Source organism: Nerophis lumbriciformis, linkage group LG13, assembly GCF_033978685.3.
Source record: "Nerophis lumbriciformis linkage group LG13, RoL_Nlum_v2.1, whole genome shotgun sequence".
Classification (NCBI taxonomy): domain Eukaryota; kingdom Metazoa; phylum Chordata; class Actinopteri; order Syngnathiformes; family Syngnathidae; genus Nerophis; species Nerophis lumbriciformis.
Window position 1 is genome coordinate 11,060,587 of NC_084560.2, and position 17,629 is coordinate 11,078,215.

General features: G+C 41.2%; 1 protein-coding gene across 1 annotated transcript in view; it reads right to left on the minus strand.

Moving 5' to 3' along the window:
* The window catches only part of LOC133613865 (receptor tyrosine-protein kinase erbB-4-like), a 1,130,743-nt gene that overhangs the window by 613,110 nt on the left and 500,004 nt on the right, over positions 1 to 17,629 (minus strand). Inside the window, exon 2 of the mRNA XM_061971723.2 lies at positions 13,388 to 13,539. Within this exon, the coding sequence (XP_061827707.1) occupies positions 13,388 to 13,539 (152 nt within the window). The remainder of the gene's footprint in view (positions 1 to 13,387; positions 13,540 to 17,629) is intronic.

Here is a 17,629-nt window from a genome sequence, read left to right on the forward strand (position 1 = left end):
CCTTTCGGTCATAACCCAAATCTCATGACCATAGGTGAGGATGGGAACGTAGATCGACCGGTAAATTGAGAGCTTTGCCTTCTGGCTCAGCTCCTTCTTCACCACAACGGATCGATACAGTGTCCGTATTACTGAAGATGCCGCACCGATCCACCTGTCGATCTTACGATCCACTTTTCCCTCACTCGTGAACAAGACTCCTAGGTAATTGAACTCCTCCACTTGGGGCAGGGTCTCCTCCCTAACCCGGAGACGGCACTCCACCCTTTTCTGGGCGAGAACCATGGACTCGGACTTGGAGGTGCTGATTCTCATCCCAATCGCTTCACACTGGGCTGCGAACCGATCCAGTGAGAGCTGAAGATCCTGGCCAGATGAAGCCATCAGGACCACATCATCTGCAAAAAGCAGAGACCTAATCCTGCAGCCACCAAACCAGATACCCTCAACGCCTTGACTGCGCCTAGAAATTCTGTCCATAAAAGTTATGAACAGAATCGGTGACAAAGGGCAGTCTTGGCGGAGTCCAACCCTCACTGGAAACGTGTCCGACTTACTGCCGGCAATGCGGACCAAGCTCTGACACTGATCATACAGAGAGCGGACAGCCACAATCAGACAGTCCGATACCCCATACTCTCTGAGCACTCCCCACAGGACCTCCCGAGGGACACGGTCGAATGCCTTCTCCAAGTCCACAAAGCACATGTAGACTGGTTGGGCAAACTCCCATGCACCCTCAAGGACCCTGCCGAGAGTATAGAGCTGGTCCACAGTTCCACGACCAGGACGAAAACCACACTGTTCCTCCTGAATCCGAGGTTTGACTATCTTCACGAACATGGTGCAAATAATTTAAAAAAGACAATCCAGAGCACTGAAAAGGTGTGTAACTGTTTGTGCTATGGCGCCATCTTTTGGACGAGTTCACTCACTGCAGGTGCTGCAGTGCCCTTCTTTTTAGACAAGCGCTACTCCTATGGATTCTTTGTTCATCACTCTAAATTGGAAATTTTAAAATACACCTTAAATTACGGATTATAAACCGCTACTATTTGTTTTGCAGTTTGAACCCTGCGGCTTACAAGACAGAAAAACAACTGCTCTAAGTCCTAACATAAATGTTGGTGTTGGGCTGAACAAGTAGTCTCTTTTCAAGGATAGGGCTATCACGTTTGCATTCCAAAGTCCCAATTAGGGCCTCTTTCCTACGAGAAGTGATCCAATCCACCTGCCAATGTCAAACTAAGGAGCCTTATCTTATTCTGTGCTCAAACTGAAATACCACTATTTACAAACCCCGTTTCCATATGAGTTGGGAAATTGTGTTAGATGTAAATATAAACGGAATACAATGATTTGCAAATCATTTTCAACCCATATTCAGTTGAATATGCTACAAAGACAACATATTTAATGTTCAAACTGATAAAAAACATTTTTTTTTGCAAATAATCATTAACTTTAGAATTTGATGCCAGCAACACGTGACAAAGAAGTTGGGAAAGGTGGCAATAAATACCGATAAAGTAAAGGAATGCTCACCAAACACTATTTGGAACATCCCGCAGGTGAACAGGCACATTGGGAACAGGTGGGTGCCATGATTGGGTATAAAAGTAGATTCCATGAAATGCTCAGTCATTCACAAACAAGGAGGGGGCGAGGGTCACCACTTTGTCAAAAAATGCGTGAGCAAATTGTTGAACAGTTTAAGAAAAACCTTTCTCAACCAGCTATTGCAAGGAATTTAGGGATTTCACCATCTACGGTCCGTAATATCATCAAAGGGTTCAGAGAATCTGGAGAAATCACTGCACGTAAGCATTTAAGTTGTGACCTTCGATCCCTCAGGCTGTACTGCATCAACAAGGGACATCGGTGTGTAAAGGATATCACCACATGGGCTCAGGAACACTTCAGAAACCCACTGTAACCACAGTTGGTCGCTACATCTGTAAGTGCAAGTTAAAACTCTCCTATGCAAGGCGAAAACCGTTTATCACACCCAGCTGGATGCATTAAACAATGTAACAAGGTTTTCCAAAATTTCCAAAATAGTGGTATTTCAGTTTGAGCACAGGATAAGATAAGGCCCCTTAGTTTGACATTGGCAGGTGGATTGGATCACTTCGCGTAGGAAAGAGGCCCTAATTGGGACTTTGGAATGCAAAAGTGATAGCCCTATCCTTGAGAAGAGACTACATGTTCAGCCCAACACCAACATTTATGTTAGGACTTAGAGCAGTTGTTTTTCAGACACTTACTCCTTTTATGGTCAGGATGCGCTGTCCTGACTTAGCACACACACAGAGACAGGAAGGAGGAAAATAAAACTGATGGTTTGGCTTCTCCAATTCAGGAGTGCCTAATTTTCTTGACTTGACATCAGTACAATACTCTTTCCTGTTTTGCTCGGGAGTCCTAATTGAATCGGCATTTTACATTTCCTTCGCCACCTTCTTAAAAAGTATTTTTTTTTCTCCCATCGATGCACTTGATAATGTTCTGTTCTCTTCATTTGAGAAGCAAATAAAAAATCTCCTCTTTATTACAACGGTTGCTGTTTTTATTGAATGTTACACTTCTGGTTTACAATCGCATAATACAAGTGTGTTAGTCCGACTTTTCATAAACCGAACATCATCGGATTAAGCTGTTTCCATGATTATTTGGAGCCGAACTATTGGAGAAATCAGACTAATTTAGTGCATGGACACGTACTGATTGACTGTTTTTTAGACTGACCTAGTTTAAGGTCATTGTGGTGGATTATTAAACATTTTTAGGGGTATAAACTATACAGGTATTTATCACACGGTGTTGATTGATCTGCTGTGGAGGTTGTTTGGAAGATGGACTCTGTTTACTGGTAAAAGCTGTTTGGGTTGGTAGAGACAGGCAGCCATCCGTCTTGAAGATATCCCCAGAAAAAAGGAGCCTGCAGGCATCAGTTTCAGGCACCTTCCCCCCCAAAAAAGTATGCACAGAGCTTCACATTACCTTCCCCTCTATCTTAAAGGTAAAGTCTTGCCCTCCCTGGGGAGCCGTGTTATTACTTTTAATGTAGTAATAATAATAACACCTCCCAAAGATATACCGCTTAGTGGCCTCCTGCTCCCTAGCTGCTGTGCTCCCTATCTTCTTAATTAGCACCTTCAATTAACCCACGTTAATTGCCCGCTATGAAAAGGTGCAGGAACCTTACAAGGTGGCGCCACAGGGAGTCGTTTTGTAAATGAGTGGTGCGTCGTGTGGGAAAAAAAACAAAAAAGGCTAGCAGGTGTGTCGTAGATTGAATTTGTTGAACCGAAACCTGCCAAAAAAGAGGACTTCAAAACTGTTTTCTCCACAGAGAATAACGGAGGTGGAAGTAATACAGGACAGTGGCCAAAATGTTGCCAGCAAAAACAAATGTTAAGAAAAATTATATATATATATATAGATATATATGTCAGAAAAATTGTCTATAAATTATCAAAAAAACGTTCCGTTTTCTGAGTTCCCAGTGAACAGACGAAAGCTGTCTTTGTTGCACCAAGCCAAAGGCTTGGAAAATTCCGCTGTGTACGATGGGAGGAGACGGGAGGGGTTATTTATTTAGATCCAAGACCTGCCCAAGCTCGATCCAGTACCAGTCCAAGCTCGAGGCACCTTTTTCTTTTCTGTTAATGTGACCGAAAACAACGGCTGTTTACATACCCCCCATTCCTTTAGAAACAGCTGTTGTTATGTAAACAGGGAAAAAGTCCAAATAAAAAGAGGTGGCATACAATCTTTCGCCAGAGCGTGCTGGAAGCTGTGCAAGAGTCCAGCCCAGACGTTTCTCCTCAAATTGAGCCAAATTTAATTCTGTCTCTGTTTAATTCCTTGTTTCTTGTCTCGTTTAATATAGATGTCATCAGTGTACCCAAAACCACTGTAGTTGGCACGTTAGTAAAATCAGAATACAATGATTTGCAAATCCTTTTCAACTTATATTCAATTGAATAGACTGCAAAGACAAGATATTTAATGTTCCAACTGTGAAACAAACATTTTTTTTTTGCAAATGATCATTAACTTAAGCTATGTCTACACTAAGCCGGATAACCCCTTAAAGGGGAACATTATCACAATTTCAGAAGGGTTAAAACCATTAAAAATCAGTCCCCAGTGGCTTATTTTAATTTTCGAAGTTTTTTTCAAAATTTTACCCATCACGCAATATCCCTAAAAAAAGATTCAAAGTGCCTGATTTTAACCATCGTTATATACACCCGTCCATTTTCCTGTGACGTCACACAGTGAAGCCAACACAAACAAACATGGCGCATAGAACAGCAAGCTATAGCGACATTAGCTCGGATTCAGACTCGGATTTCAGCGGCTTAAGCGATTCAACAGATTATGAATGTATTGAAACGGATGGTTGTAGTGTGGAGGCAGGTAGCGAAAACGAAATTGAAGAAGAAACTGAAGCTATTGAGCCATATCGGTTTGAACCGTATGCAAGCGAAACCAATGAAAACGACACGACAGCCAGCGACACGGGAGAAAGCGAGGACGAATTCGGTGATCGCCTTCTAACCAACGATTGGTATGTGTTTGTTTGGCATTTAAGGAAACTAACAACTATGAACTAGGTTTACAGCGTATGAAATACATTTGGCAACAACATGCACTTTGAGAGTGCAGACAGCCCATTTCAGGCGCGCTAAGAACATATATTTTTCCACGATTTCAGCACTCAGGTTAACCATACCTAAATAGACACAAAATACTGCATTACACAAGACTACTCGAATGTACTCCATCCATCCATCCATCCATCTTCTTCCGCTTATCCGAGGTCGGGTCGCGGGGGCAGCAGCCTAAGCAGGGAAGCCCAGACTTCCCTCTCCCCAGCCACTTCATCCAGCTCTTCCTGTGGGACCCCGAGGCGTTCCCAGGCCAGCCGGGAGACATAGTCTTCCCAACGTGTCCTGGGTCTTCCCCGCGGCCTCCTACCGGTCGGACGTGCCCTAAACACCTCCCGAGGGAGGCGTTCGGGTGGCATCCTGACCAGATGCCCGAACCACCTCATCTGGCTCCTCTCGATGTGGAGGAGCAGCGGCTTTACTTTGAGCTCCTCCCGGATGGCAGAGCTTCTCACCCTATCTCTAAGGGAGAGCCCCGCCACCCGGCGGAGGAAACTCATTTCAGCCGCTTGTACCCGTGATCTTGTCCTTTCGGTCATAACCCAAAGCTCATGACCATAGGTGAGGATGGGAACATAGATCGACCGGTAAATTGAAAGCTTTGCCTTCCGGCTCAGCTCCTTCTTCACCACAACGGATCGATACAGCGTCCGCATTACTGAAGACGCCGCACCGATCCGCCTGTCGATCTCATGATCCACTCTTCCCTCACTCGTGAACAAGACTCCGAGGTACTTGAACTCCTCCACTTGGGGAAAGATCTCCTCCCCAACCCGGAGATGGCACTCCACCCTTTTCCGGGCGAGAACCATGGACTCGGACTTGGAGGTGCTGATTCTCATCCCAGTCGCTTCACACTCGGCTGCGAACCGATCCAGCGAGAGCTGAAGATCCTGGCCAGATGAAGCCATCAGGACCACATCATCTGCAAAAAGCGGTTTGGTGGCTGCATGATTAGGTCTCGAATGTACTCGAATGATTGAAAAAAATAAATATTTTTAAGCTAAATTATTGGTAAACACAGTTTATGTATAATAATTTACGTAAAACCGCGAGTAATGAATAAAGTTTTCATCAATTAATATATTCTGTAGACATACCCTCATCCGCTCTCTTTTCCTGAAAGCTGATCTGTCCAGTTTTGGAGTTGATGTCAGCAGGCCAGGGAAGCTAGGGTCTTCATCGTTGGAAATGCATCTGCTTTGAGTGTCGCAGGATATCCACACATTCTTGCCATCTCTGTCGTAGCATAGCTTTCGTCGGTAAAGTGTGCGGAACAAACGACTGACCATTTCGTCGGCTTTCCTCACACCTTCGTATTTTGAACAAATTTTGTCCAATTTCTTGCCACTTTCGCATCTTTGGGCCACTGGTGCAACTTGAATCCGTCCCTGTTCGTGTTGTTACACCCTCCGACAACACTTCGACGAAAGTGAGAAAATGGCGGATTGCTTCCCAATGCTCCGAGAGCAAATAATAGAAAGGCGTTAAATTCGCCAAAATTCACCCATTTAGAGTTCGGAAATCGGTTAAAAAAATATATGGTCTTTTTTCTGCAACATCAAGGTATATATTGACGCTTACATAGGTCTAGTGATAATGTTCCCCTTCAAACAAATAATTATTTAGCCTAAGCCTCTTTTCAGCCACACTAAATCAGCGTTCAATTTTTTACACGGGTAAGTGCGCCGTCTATTTGTTGAATCTCCGGCTCTTAGCTTTGGATGGACTCATAGATCGTTTCCAAACTGAGTTCGGAGAGGGAGTGACGGCAGAAAGACCGCGCCCCACACAGGAAGTGACGTCAGAAAGATGGAGGCGAGTCATCCAGACATGCTTGTGTGGAAATTACACATGAATACCTTAAGAGAAGCCAACGCGCGATTGCAGCTATTTGGGATACAACACATCTCACATGGCAACATAGACGGTTGAGCGACGGTTTTGGATAAGTTCTGGAAGCACGGCAGCCTGGTGGGATATGTTTGTCACCGAGTGTGTTGTGCCTGCGGAACAGCAAGAGAACTTTCAAATGTCCAGGTCAGCTGTGATTCTACTTGGTGAAAAACTTTGTCCATTTGTCGAAGGGGAGACAATGACAGACTACGAAAAACAGCGAATGCATTTGGACTGGCAAAGCAGACTATTACTAGTTATTGTCTGCCATGTATGTCGAGCGATTACTTAATGTCTAGTTTTGTTCTCCATAACTATTGTGAAGCCTTGAAGTGGTTGCGGCCGTCAAGTACGACTGCCAATTTCAGCCTACAAGCACAGTGTCCTAACATATATCTATAATTGTTGTAAAATGTTATTTATCACATTGTTTACTTAGGTGGGATTTACCCTGGATAACCTTAGTGTAGAAGGGGCCTTAGAATTTATTGGCAGCAACACATTGCAAAAAAGTTGGCACAGGGGCATTTTTACCACTGTGTTACATGGCCTTTCCTTTTAGCAACACTCAGTAAACGTTTCGGAACTGAGGAGAACATTTTTGCAGCTTTTCAGTTGGAATTCTTTCCCATTCTTGCTTGATGTACAGCTTAAGTTGTTCAACAGTCCGAGGTCTCTGTTGTCGTATTTTACGCTTCATAATGCGCCACACATTTTCAATGGGAGACAGGTCTGGACTACAGGCAGGCCAGTCTAGTACCCGCACTCTTTTACTATGAAGCCAGGCTGTTGTAACATGTGGCTTGGCATTGTCTTGCTGAAATAAGCAGGGGCGTCCATGATAACGTTGCTTGGATGGCAACTTATGTTGCTCCAAAACATGTATGTACCTTACAGCATTAATGGTGCCTTCACAGAAGCGTAAGTTACCCATGCCTTGTGCACTAATACACCCCCATACCATCACAGATGCTGGTTTTGAACTTTGCGCCTACAACAGGATGGTTCTTTTCCTCTTTGGTCCGGAGGACACGACGTCCACAGTTTCCAAAAACAATTTGAAATGTGGACTCGTCAGACCACAGAACACTTTTCCACTTTGCATCGGTCCATCTTAGATGAGCTCCGGCCCAGCGAAGCCGGCGGCGTTTCTGGGTGTTGTTGATAAATGGCCTTTGCTTTGCATAGTAGAGTTTTAATTTGCACTTACAGATGTAGCGACAAACTGTAGTTACTGACAGTGGGTTTCTGAAGTGTTCCTGTGCCCATGTGGTGATATCCTTTACACACTGATGTCGCCTTTTGATGCAATACCGCCTGAGGGATCGAAGGTCCGTAATATCATCGCTTACATGCAGTGATTTCTCCAGATTCTCTGAACCTTTAGATATTACGGACCGTGGATGGTGAAATCCCTAAATTCCTTGCAATAGTTTGTTGAGAAATGTTGTTCTTAAACTGTTCGACAATTTGCATTTGTGCACAAAGTGGTGACCCTCGTCCCATCCTTGTTTGTGAAAGACTGGGCATTTCATGGAAGCTGCTTTTATACCCAATCATGGCACCCACCTGTTCCCAACCTGTGGGATGTTCCAAATAAGTGTTTGATGAGCATTCCTCAACTGTCTCAGTCTTTTTTGCCACTTGTGCCAGCTTTTTTGAAACATGTTGCAGGCATCAGTTTCCAAATGAGCTAATATTTGCAAAAAATAACAACGTTTTCCAGTTCGAATGTTAAGTATCTTGTCTTTGCAGTCTATTCAATAGAATATAGGTTGAAAAGGATTTGCAAATCATTGTATTCTGTTTTTATTTACGATTTACACAACGTGACAACTTCACTGGTTTTGGGGTTTGTAAGAAGAGTGGCGTTTCCTCGATGTAAAAACCTGATAAGTCGGAAATAAGAAGAGATGATGCAGTATTATCTGCTCGCAGATGCAACCTGGTGGTTGTTTGAGCACATTGCAGCCAGTCCTGGATAAATTAACCAACCCCCGCTTCTTAATGTGTGAGTTACACAGAGGATTCTCACAGGAATGAGGCAACTCCAGACCTACAGTACGTTGTAGTGTACTGTACCACCACGGGAGTTGTGCAGTCCCCCACAAACACTTACATCTATCGAGGCTGCACTAAATGTGTTGGAAGAGAATCTTCCTGAAAGGCTGAGTGAGGGCCAAGGGGTCATCATGAGCAGCGGACTTCACCTAAAACATTTCTACTCCATGACATCTGCTTCCTCCTCCTCACCTCTCACCACCACACTATTATCGCTGCTGTCCTGAAGGGCGCCAAGGTTGCATGTGTGTACGTCAAAACAAGAAAGTGTGATAGAGTGGAAGAGAATTCAGCACATTGTAAATGTAGCTCATAAACGACCAAGATAGTCTTTATGTATCGCACCCAAAACCTTGCTATTGTTGCTCAGGTCCTTCTAGTTCAGTTTGCAAATGACATCGGAAAATATTAAGATTACATTTAGAATGTTTTTTGTCCGGCAACAAATATTGATATCACTAAGTAAAAATAAAAACGTACATTAATAAACAGGGGTGCACAATACGTATTGCAATTTTTATTCATCCCAATTCTAAATAGATTTTAATTTTTAAAGATCAAATTAAAATAAATAAAAAATAAAAAAATAAAAAAATAATAAATAACAAATAATAAATAAATAAATATATATATATATATATATATATATATATATATATATATACATATATATATATATATATATATACATATTTATTTGGTATTTATGTATATTATATTTATTTATATTTATATATTTATATTATATTTATATTTATATTTATTTTAATTTTTTTATTTTCTTTATAATTATTTATTTTTCTTTTAATTGGATTTTTTTTTAAAGTATATATATATATATATATATATATATATATATATATATATATATATATATATATATATATATATATATGTATATATCCATCCATCCATCCATTTTCTACCGCTTATTCCCTTTTGGGGTCGCGGGGGGCGCTGGAGCATATATATATATCATTTTTTAAATTGGATCTTTAAAAATTCTAATCTACTTAGAATCGGGATGAATATAAACATATATATATATATATATATATATATATATATATATATATATATATATATATATATATATATATATATTTTTTTTTTTTTTTTTTATATATATATATATATATATATATTTTTTTTTTTTTTTTTTTTTTTTTTTTTTAATTCGATCTCTAAAAAATCTTATCTATTTAGCATCTGGATGAATACGAATATTATATATATATATATATATATATATATATATATATATATATATATATATATATATATATGTATAAACAGTGAATTTTTATATATATATATATATATATATATATATATATTTTTTTTTTTTTTAATTTTTTTTTTTTATTGGATCTTTAAAAATTTGAATCTATTTAGAATCTGGATTAATACGAATTGCGATACGGATTGTGCACCCCTGTTTATTAATGTACGTTTTTATTTTCATTTAGTGATATCAATATTTGTTGGAGAGGTGTGATTGGGAAGAATGGCCGCCCGGATCTGAACCCGAGTGGTATTTTGTTATTGGACTTTTGTGCTCGTCACAGATTGTCGATAACAAACACCATGTTCAAACATAAGGGTGTCCATATGTGCACTTGGCACCAGGACACCCTAGGCGGAAGTTCCATGATCTACTTTGTGTCATCGGATTTGCGGTCTCATGTTTTGGACACTCGGGTGAAGAGAGGGGCGGAGCTTTCTACCGATCACCACCTGGTGGTGAGTTGGCTGCGATGGTGGGGGAGGATGCCGGACAGACCTGGCAGGCCCAAACGCATTGTGAAGGTTTGCTGGGAACGTCTGGCAGGGTGTCCTGTAAGAGAGAGTTTCAATTCCCACCTCCGGAAGAACTTTGAACATGTCACGGGGGAGGCGCTGGACATTGAGTCCGAGTGGACAATGTTCCGTACCTCTGTTGTCGAGGTGGCTGATTGGAGCTGTGGCCGCAAGGTGGTTGGTGCCTGTCGTGGCGGTAATCCTAGAACCCGCTGGTGGTAAGGGATGCCGTCAAGCTGAAGAAAGAGTCCTATCGGGCTCTTTTGGCTCATAGTACTCCTGAGGCAGCAGACAGGTACCGACAGGCCAAGCGGTGTGCGGCTTCAGCGGTCGCGAAGGCAAAAACTCGGACATGGGAGGAGTTCGGGGAGGCCATGGAAAACGACTTCCGGACGGCTTCGAAGCAATTCTGGACCACCACCCGCCGCCTCAGGAAGGGGAAGCAGTGCAATGTCAACACCGTGTATGGTGGGGATGATGCTCTGCTGACCTCGACTGCGGATGTTGTGGATCGGTGGGGGGAATACTTCGAAGACCTCCTCAATCCTACCAGCACGTCTTCCTATGAGGAAGCAGGGCCTGGGGAATCTGTGGTGGGCTCTCCTATTTCTGGGGCTGAGGTTACCGAGGTAGTTAAAAAGCTCCTCGGAGTTCCTTAAGGCTCTGGATGCTGTGGGGCTGTCTTGGTTGACAAGACTCTGCAACATCGCGTGGACACCGGGGGCGGTACCTCTGGATTGGCAGACCGGGGAGATGGTTACTCTCTTAAAGAAGGGGAACCGGAGGGTGTGTTCCAACTATTGTGGGATCACACCCCTCCGCCTTCCCGGTAAGGTCTATTCAGGTGTACTGGAGATAAGGCTATGCCGGATAGTCGAACCTCGGATTCAGGAGGAACAGTGTGGTTTTCGTCCTGGTCGTGGAACTGTGGACCAGCTCTATACTCTCGGCAGGGTCCTTGAGGGTGCATGGGAGTTTGCCCAACCAGTCTACATGTACTTTGTGGACTTGGAGAAGGCATTCGACCGTGTACCCCGGGAAGTCCTGTGGGGAGTGCTCAGAGAGTATGGGGTAACGGACTGTCTTATTGTGGCGGTTCGCTCCCTGTATAATCAGTGTCAGAGCTTGGTCCGCATTGCCGGCAGTAAGTCGGACCCGTTTCCAGTGAGGGTTGGACTCCGCCAAGGCTGCCCTTTGTCACCGATTCTGTTCATAACCTTTATGGACAGAATTTCTATGCGCAGTCAAGGCGTTGAGGGTATATGGTTTGGTGGCTGCAGGATTAGGTCTCTGCTATTTGCAGATGATGTGGTCCTGATGGCTTCCTCTGGCCAAGATCTTCAGCTCTCACTGGATCGGTTCGCAGCCGAGTGTGAAGCGACTGGGATTGGAATCAGCACCTTCAAGTCCGAGTCCATGGTTCTCGCCCGGAAAAGGGTGGGGTGCCATCTCCGGGTTGGGGAGGAGATCTTGCCCCAAGTGGAGGAGTACCTCGGAGTCTTGTTCACGAGTGGGGGAAGAGTGGATTGTTAGATCGACAGGCGGATCGGTGCGGCGTCTTCAGTAATGCGGACGCTGTATCGATCCGTTGTGGTTAATGAGCCGAGCCGGAAGGCAAAGCTCTCGATTTACCGGTCGATCTACGTTCCCATCCTCACTTATGTATCATAACATGGAAATCTAAGAGAACGTGTTGTGGATGATTGTGGACTGGGAATTTTTTTAATTTTATTTTTTTACACATTTTTATTAAAAAAAAAAAAAAAGTTTTTCCGACGTATTACATTTTAGACGATTTTTCTTAGTTATTATTTCTCCGGCTGTAGAAAAGACCACTCACAGGGCACAGAGGAGGCATCAGTGCGACACAGTTCGCGTATCGGTCACGTGACCAAAACAGCTCATGATCGGTCACGTGACTTTCTAAAAGCGGTACGCGCACCGACACAGGGTTTTTTCTATGAGCTCGACGCATGCGCCGATGCATCGGTGTTGCCGGACCCATCACTACTTCCTTATCTTTCTACAGTTTTAAAAGTCTCTCTGTCTCGATGGAGATCTTCCTTTAATTATTACCTCCTGCTTCGATTGAAAGTCCAGTTTATAAAACTGTTTTATTTTAGATATGTAATCCTCCATGTTAAAAGTGCAAGCGAGAGGAAAAAATAAACGATCACTGCTAACTGTTGCTGCTTGTTGTCACTTCTTCTGCAGCCGAGTAGTTGCAAGAAGGATCACTAGCGCCCTCTACCACCTGGAGGCGGGAGTCATTAAATGACTCATATTTGACACACGCAGCTACGGTATATTAATAAAATATAGCTGCTTACTGTTCTTTTTAGCATATTCAATAGCTTGGACCTTAAATCCTACTGAATAGCTCTCTATCTTCTTCCCTTTATTCGATTTTAAATTATTAAAATCAGCCTCCTCCATTTTGAAAATGATGACAGGTGAAGTGTCACTCGTGACGTGACGAGTTTGACCCGGTGGAAATTCTAGGCATATGCTAATTATTTTGCGAAACGAGTTTGACCTGGCGGTAATTCTAGACATGCACTAATAAAAATAATATTTTGCGAAACTAGTTTGACCCGGCGGTAATTCAAGGAAATACGGTACTTGTGCCAACACACGCACTCATGGCACTCAGCCAGTGATGCGTTTACGGCCACACAAAAAGTCGGACAACTCCAACACCACACAAAGTGTAAATTCCAGGTTGTTGCACGATGACTCCCCAATCAGATGTTTGCTTACTCTACTGTCATTCATCAAGAATGTAAAAAGATATATTTTACAGACAGAAAGTTACAGGAATGTACACTTTCTCCAATGCTTACATCTCATTGTGCAACATGTGAATGTTTTGAGGGGAACTAAATGTGATCTTTGAAAGGGGTATTTGTTACTGCATGTGGCTTCACCGTGTCGGGTGTTACAGTTCTTACTCTGAGGAATGTGAGGTCCCGACTGCGGTCGATGCTCGTGATCTCCAGGTTGCCCATTACGACTTCGCAGCTCTCGTAGTACTTCCTCAGGGTACGATACTGCTGCTCCAGGTCTGACAGCGTACTCAGCTTGTTCTCCGTGCCAGCACATACTAGGAGACAAAAGAAGACAATAATTATATCCCTGGTCATGGAAGGCAACGTTTGGCGTTACATCAGGAAAGGCGGGTTGAAGGAGTTGTTAACCTTAACTGGTGTATTTGCTTGGTTTGTAAACTGCCCCAAGTGGAGGAGTTCAAGTACCTCGGAGTCTTGTTCACGAGTGAGGGAAGAGTGGATCGTGAGATCGACAGGCGGATCGGTGCGGCATCTTCAGTAATGCGGACGCTGTATCGATCCGTTGTGGTGAAGAAGGAGCTGAGCCGGAAGGCAAAGCTCTCAATTTACCGGTCGATCTACGTTCCCATCCTCACCTATGGTCATGAGATTTGGGTTATGACCGAAAGGACAAGATCACGGGTACAAGCGGCCGAAATGAGTTTCCTCCGCTGGGTGGCAGGGCTCTCCCTTAGAGATAGGGTGAGAAGCTCTGTCATCCGGGGGGAGCTCAAAGTAAAGCCGCTGCTCCTCCACATCGAGAGGAGCCAGATGAGGTGGTTCGGGCATCTGGTCAGGATGCCACCCGATTGCCTCCCTCGGGAGGTGTTTAGGGCACGTCCGACCGGTAGGAGGCCGCGGGGAAGACCCAGGACACGTTGGGAAGACTATGTCTCCCGGCTGGCCTGGGAACGCCTCGGGATCACCCGGGAGGAGCTGGACGAAGTAGTTGGGGAGAGGGAAGTCTGGGCTTCCTTGCTGCCCCCGCAACCCGACCTCGGATAAGCGGAAGAAGATGGATGGATGGATGGAATCTGCGGACCATGTTATAGTAAAAAGTGGTAGTTCAGAGACAGCATCTTTAAGACCGGTTCATAGAAGGATTAGCCTCAAAACTTCTCAGATGGAAATGTACAAAAATTTCACTATGAAGTTTTTCAAAATCAAATCAATTATCAATTGTTGAAAGCGTCAATAACTACTTTGTAAATTTTTAACCAGATCTGTAACAGAAGATCCTTTGTCTATTGAGGACACGGACAGAAACCTCAACTGGATGACCCTCACTGACGTGACAGAAGGGTAAGTAATCAAAATTGGGAATAAATGTGAACCTAAGCCCTCAACTGATTGTAGCTGAATTGATGTCCATCCATCCATCCATTTTCTACCACTTGTCCCTTTCGGGGTTGCGGAGGTTGCTGGAGCCTCAGCTGCATTCGGGCGGAAGGCGGGGTACACCCTGGACAAGTCGCCACCTCATCCCAGGGCCAATACAAATAGACAGACAACATTCACACTCACATTCACACACTCAGGTCAATGTAGTGTTGCCAATCAACCTATCCCCAGGTGCATGGAGGAAGCCGGAGTACCCGGAGGGAACCCACGCAGTCACGGGGAGAACATGCAAACTCCACACAGAAAGATCCCGAGCCCGGGATTGAACTCAGGACTAGCTTCGTATTATGAGACACATGCACTAACCCCTGTGACACCGTGCTGCCCGCTGAATTGATGTGAAAACTATACAAACGGTTACTAAAGAGCTCTCAGAACCATTATTGTACATCAGCAACTTTTTATACCAAACTGGTTAATTCCTGAACAAAATGAAATTAGCAAAAGTTGTACCGATTTATAAGACTGGAGACAAACACAAGTTTACAAACTGTAGACCTGTTTCCTTACTTCCACAATGTTTCTAAAAATAACTGAAAGAATTCAAAACAGATTGGACAAAGTCATAAAAAGTGGAACTCTTGTGGACAGCTAATACGGATACGGAGCTAACATCTAAACATCGATGGCGTATATCGAAATAACGGAAGAGATGACCAATGCAATAGATGGTAAACTGTCGGGGTATGAATCTTTGGACAGCGACAGATTCAATCTGATTCCGATTCCTGGGGTGGCAATATGATTCAGAATTCTCGATTCAACATGATTCAAAGCAATTCTAGCAATGTATTATTTGATATAATGGAGATGAAACTTTTTAAAAACAGGTTACGGGTGAGAAAAGCTCATTCTGGTTGCATGGATATGGCCCAAATTCATTCTTTATATATATATATATATATATATATATATATATATATACATATATATATATATATATATATATATATATATATATATATATATATATATATATATATAAACACACATACATATATATACACATGTAAAATAAATTTACTTTTACTTATATACATATATATACACATTTATTTACACACACATACATATATATATACACATGTAAAATAAATTTACTTTTACTTAAATACATATATATACACATTTATTTACACACACACATTTATACACAAACACACACATATATATACTTGGAAAATACACAAAATGTACTTTTACACATATATTTATATGTATGTATATATATATATATATATATATACACATGTATTTACATACACCTACATATACACACATATATATATATATATATATATATACGTATGTGTATATATATATATATATATATGTGTGTGTGTGTGTGTGTATGCACAGCATATACATATATATACACATTTTTAGACAAAAATACACACATACATATATACATACACACACACACACATATATATATACGTATATACATATATATACACACGCTCTGATATATACACATATATATGCACACACACATACATATATACATATATATACACACACACACGCATATATATATAAACATATATATATATATATATATATATATATATATATATATATATATATATATATATATATATATATATATATATACATACTGTATATATATATATATATATATATATATATATATATATATATATATATATATATATATATATATATATATATATATATATATATATACACTTTTTGAAAATATGACTCTATTTAGAATCTATAAAAAATATTAAGAATTGCGATTCAAATTTGAGTGTGCAGTGTTAATGGATCTAACAAAAGCATTTGACACAATTGCATAATATTTTATTAAATCAGATCGGTATGGCATCAGAGGGTTGGTAGTGAACTGGGTAAGAAACTACTTAATCAATATATAGCAACACGTGGTGCTCCGCTAACATACGTCTACAACGCTAAATATATCATTTGGCGAACCCCAGGGATCAATACTGGGACCAAAAATGTTCAATCTCTATATAAACAACATTTGTAAAGGACTTTTAGTTAGTATTATTTGCAAAAATGAAATGAAAAAAACAACATAAGAAAATTTAAAAATTTAAAAAAAAAAAAGCTTAATGTACTGAATAAAAGCTGAAATTAATGTTGATACAAACAATGATTAAAAATACAAATGTGAGTCTTTAAAAAGATGTATAACATTTATTTTCTCTTAGTATTACAAACGGGTACAAACAACATTAAGATGTTAGCAAACCCTGTTCTCTTTTGTAGTTTATACCAAAACATCTAAATCACAGGTGTCAAACTCAAGCCCCGGGGGCCAAATCTGGCTCGCCACATCATTTTATATGGCCCTCGAACGCCTGTAAATATGTGTCAATAAAGTACCAATATCTTTTCTTACTGAATGTATTAGTTTTTCCCATTTTAACAGAAAAAAAAAAAGTACTGAAGGAACCCAATATCGCAACAAATATTATTGTCATACTTTCCAAAATATAAATAATTATCTGCTTGACTTATAATTTCAAAGCAAGTTATTGGTCAAATTGTACACCATAAAAATTACAATAGATTTTATGGTAAAATGTATGGTGGTTTTTACAGCATATTACTGTACATTGAAAAAATTATCCCACTGTTTTTTTACACAATAAAATTATGTTGCTAGTTTTTAATGTAAAACCTACGATTGTTGTTTTTACGATGGAAAAAGGTTATCAATTTTTTTTTTACAGCGAAAAACTGGCAGCTGAGCTGCCAGAATTAAAAAAGAGTGGTACTATTGTACTGTAAATTTTAAAGTACAATTCTGGCGACTTTTTTTCCATAAATAAAACAGTGGTACTGTTTTTCCATTTACCATTTAACATGCAGTGTTGGGTTAGTTACTGAAAACCAGTAACTAGTGACAGTTGCCAGTTACTTTATTTCAAAAGTAACTCAGTTACTTACATCAAAAAGTAATGCGTT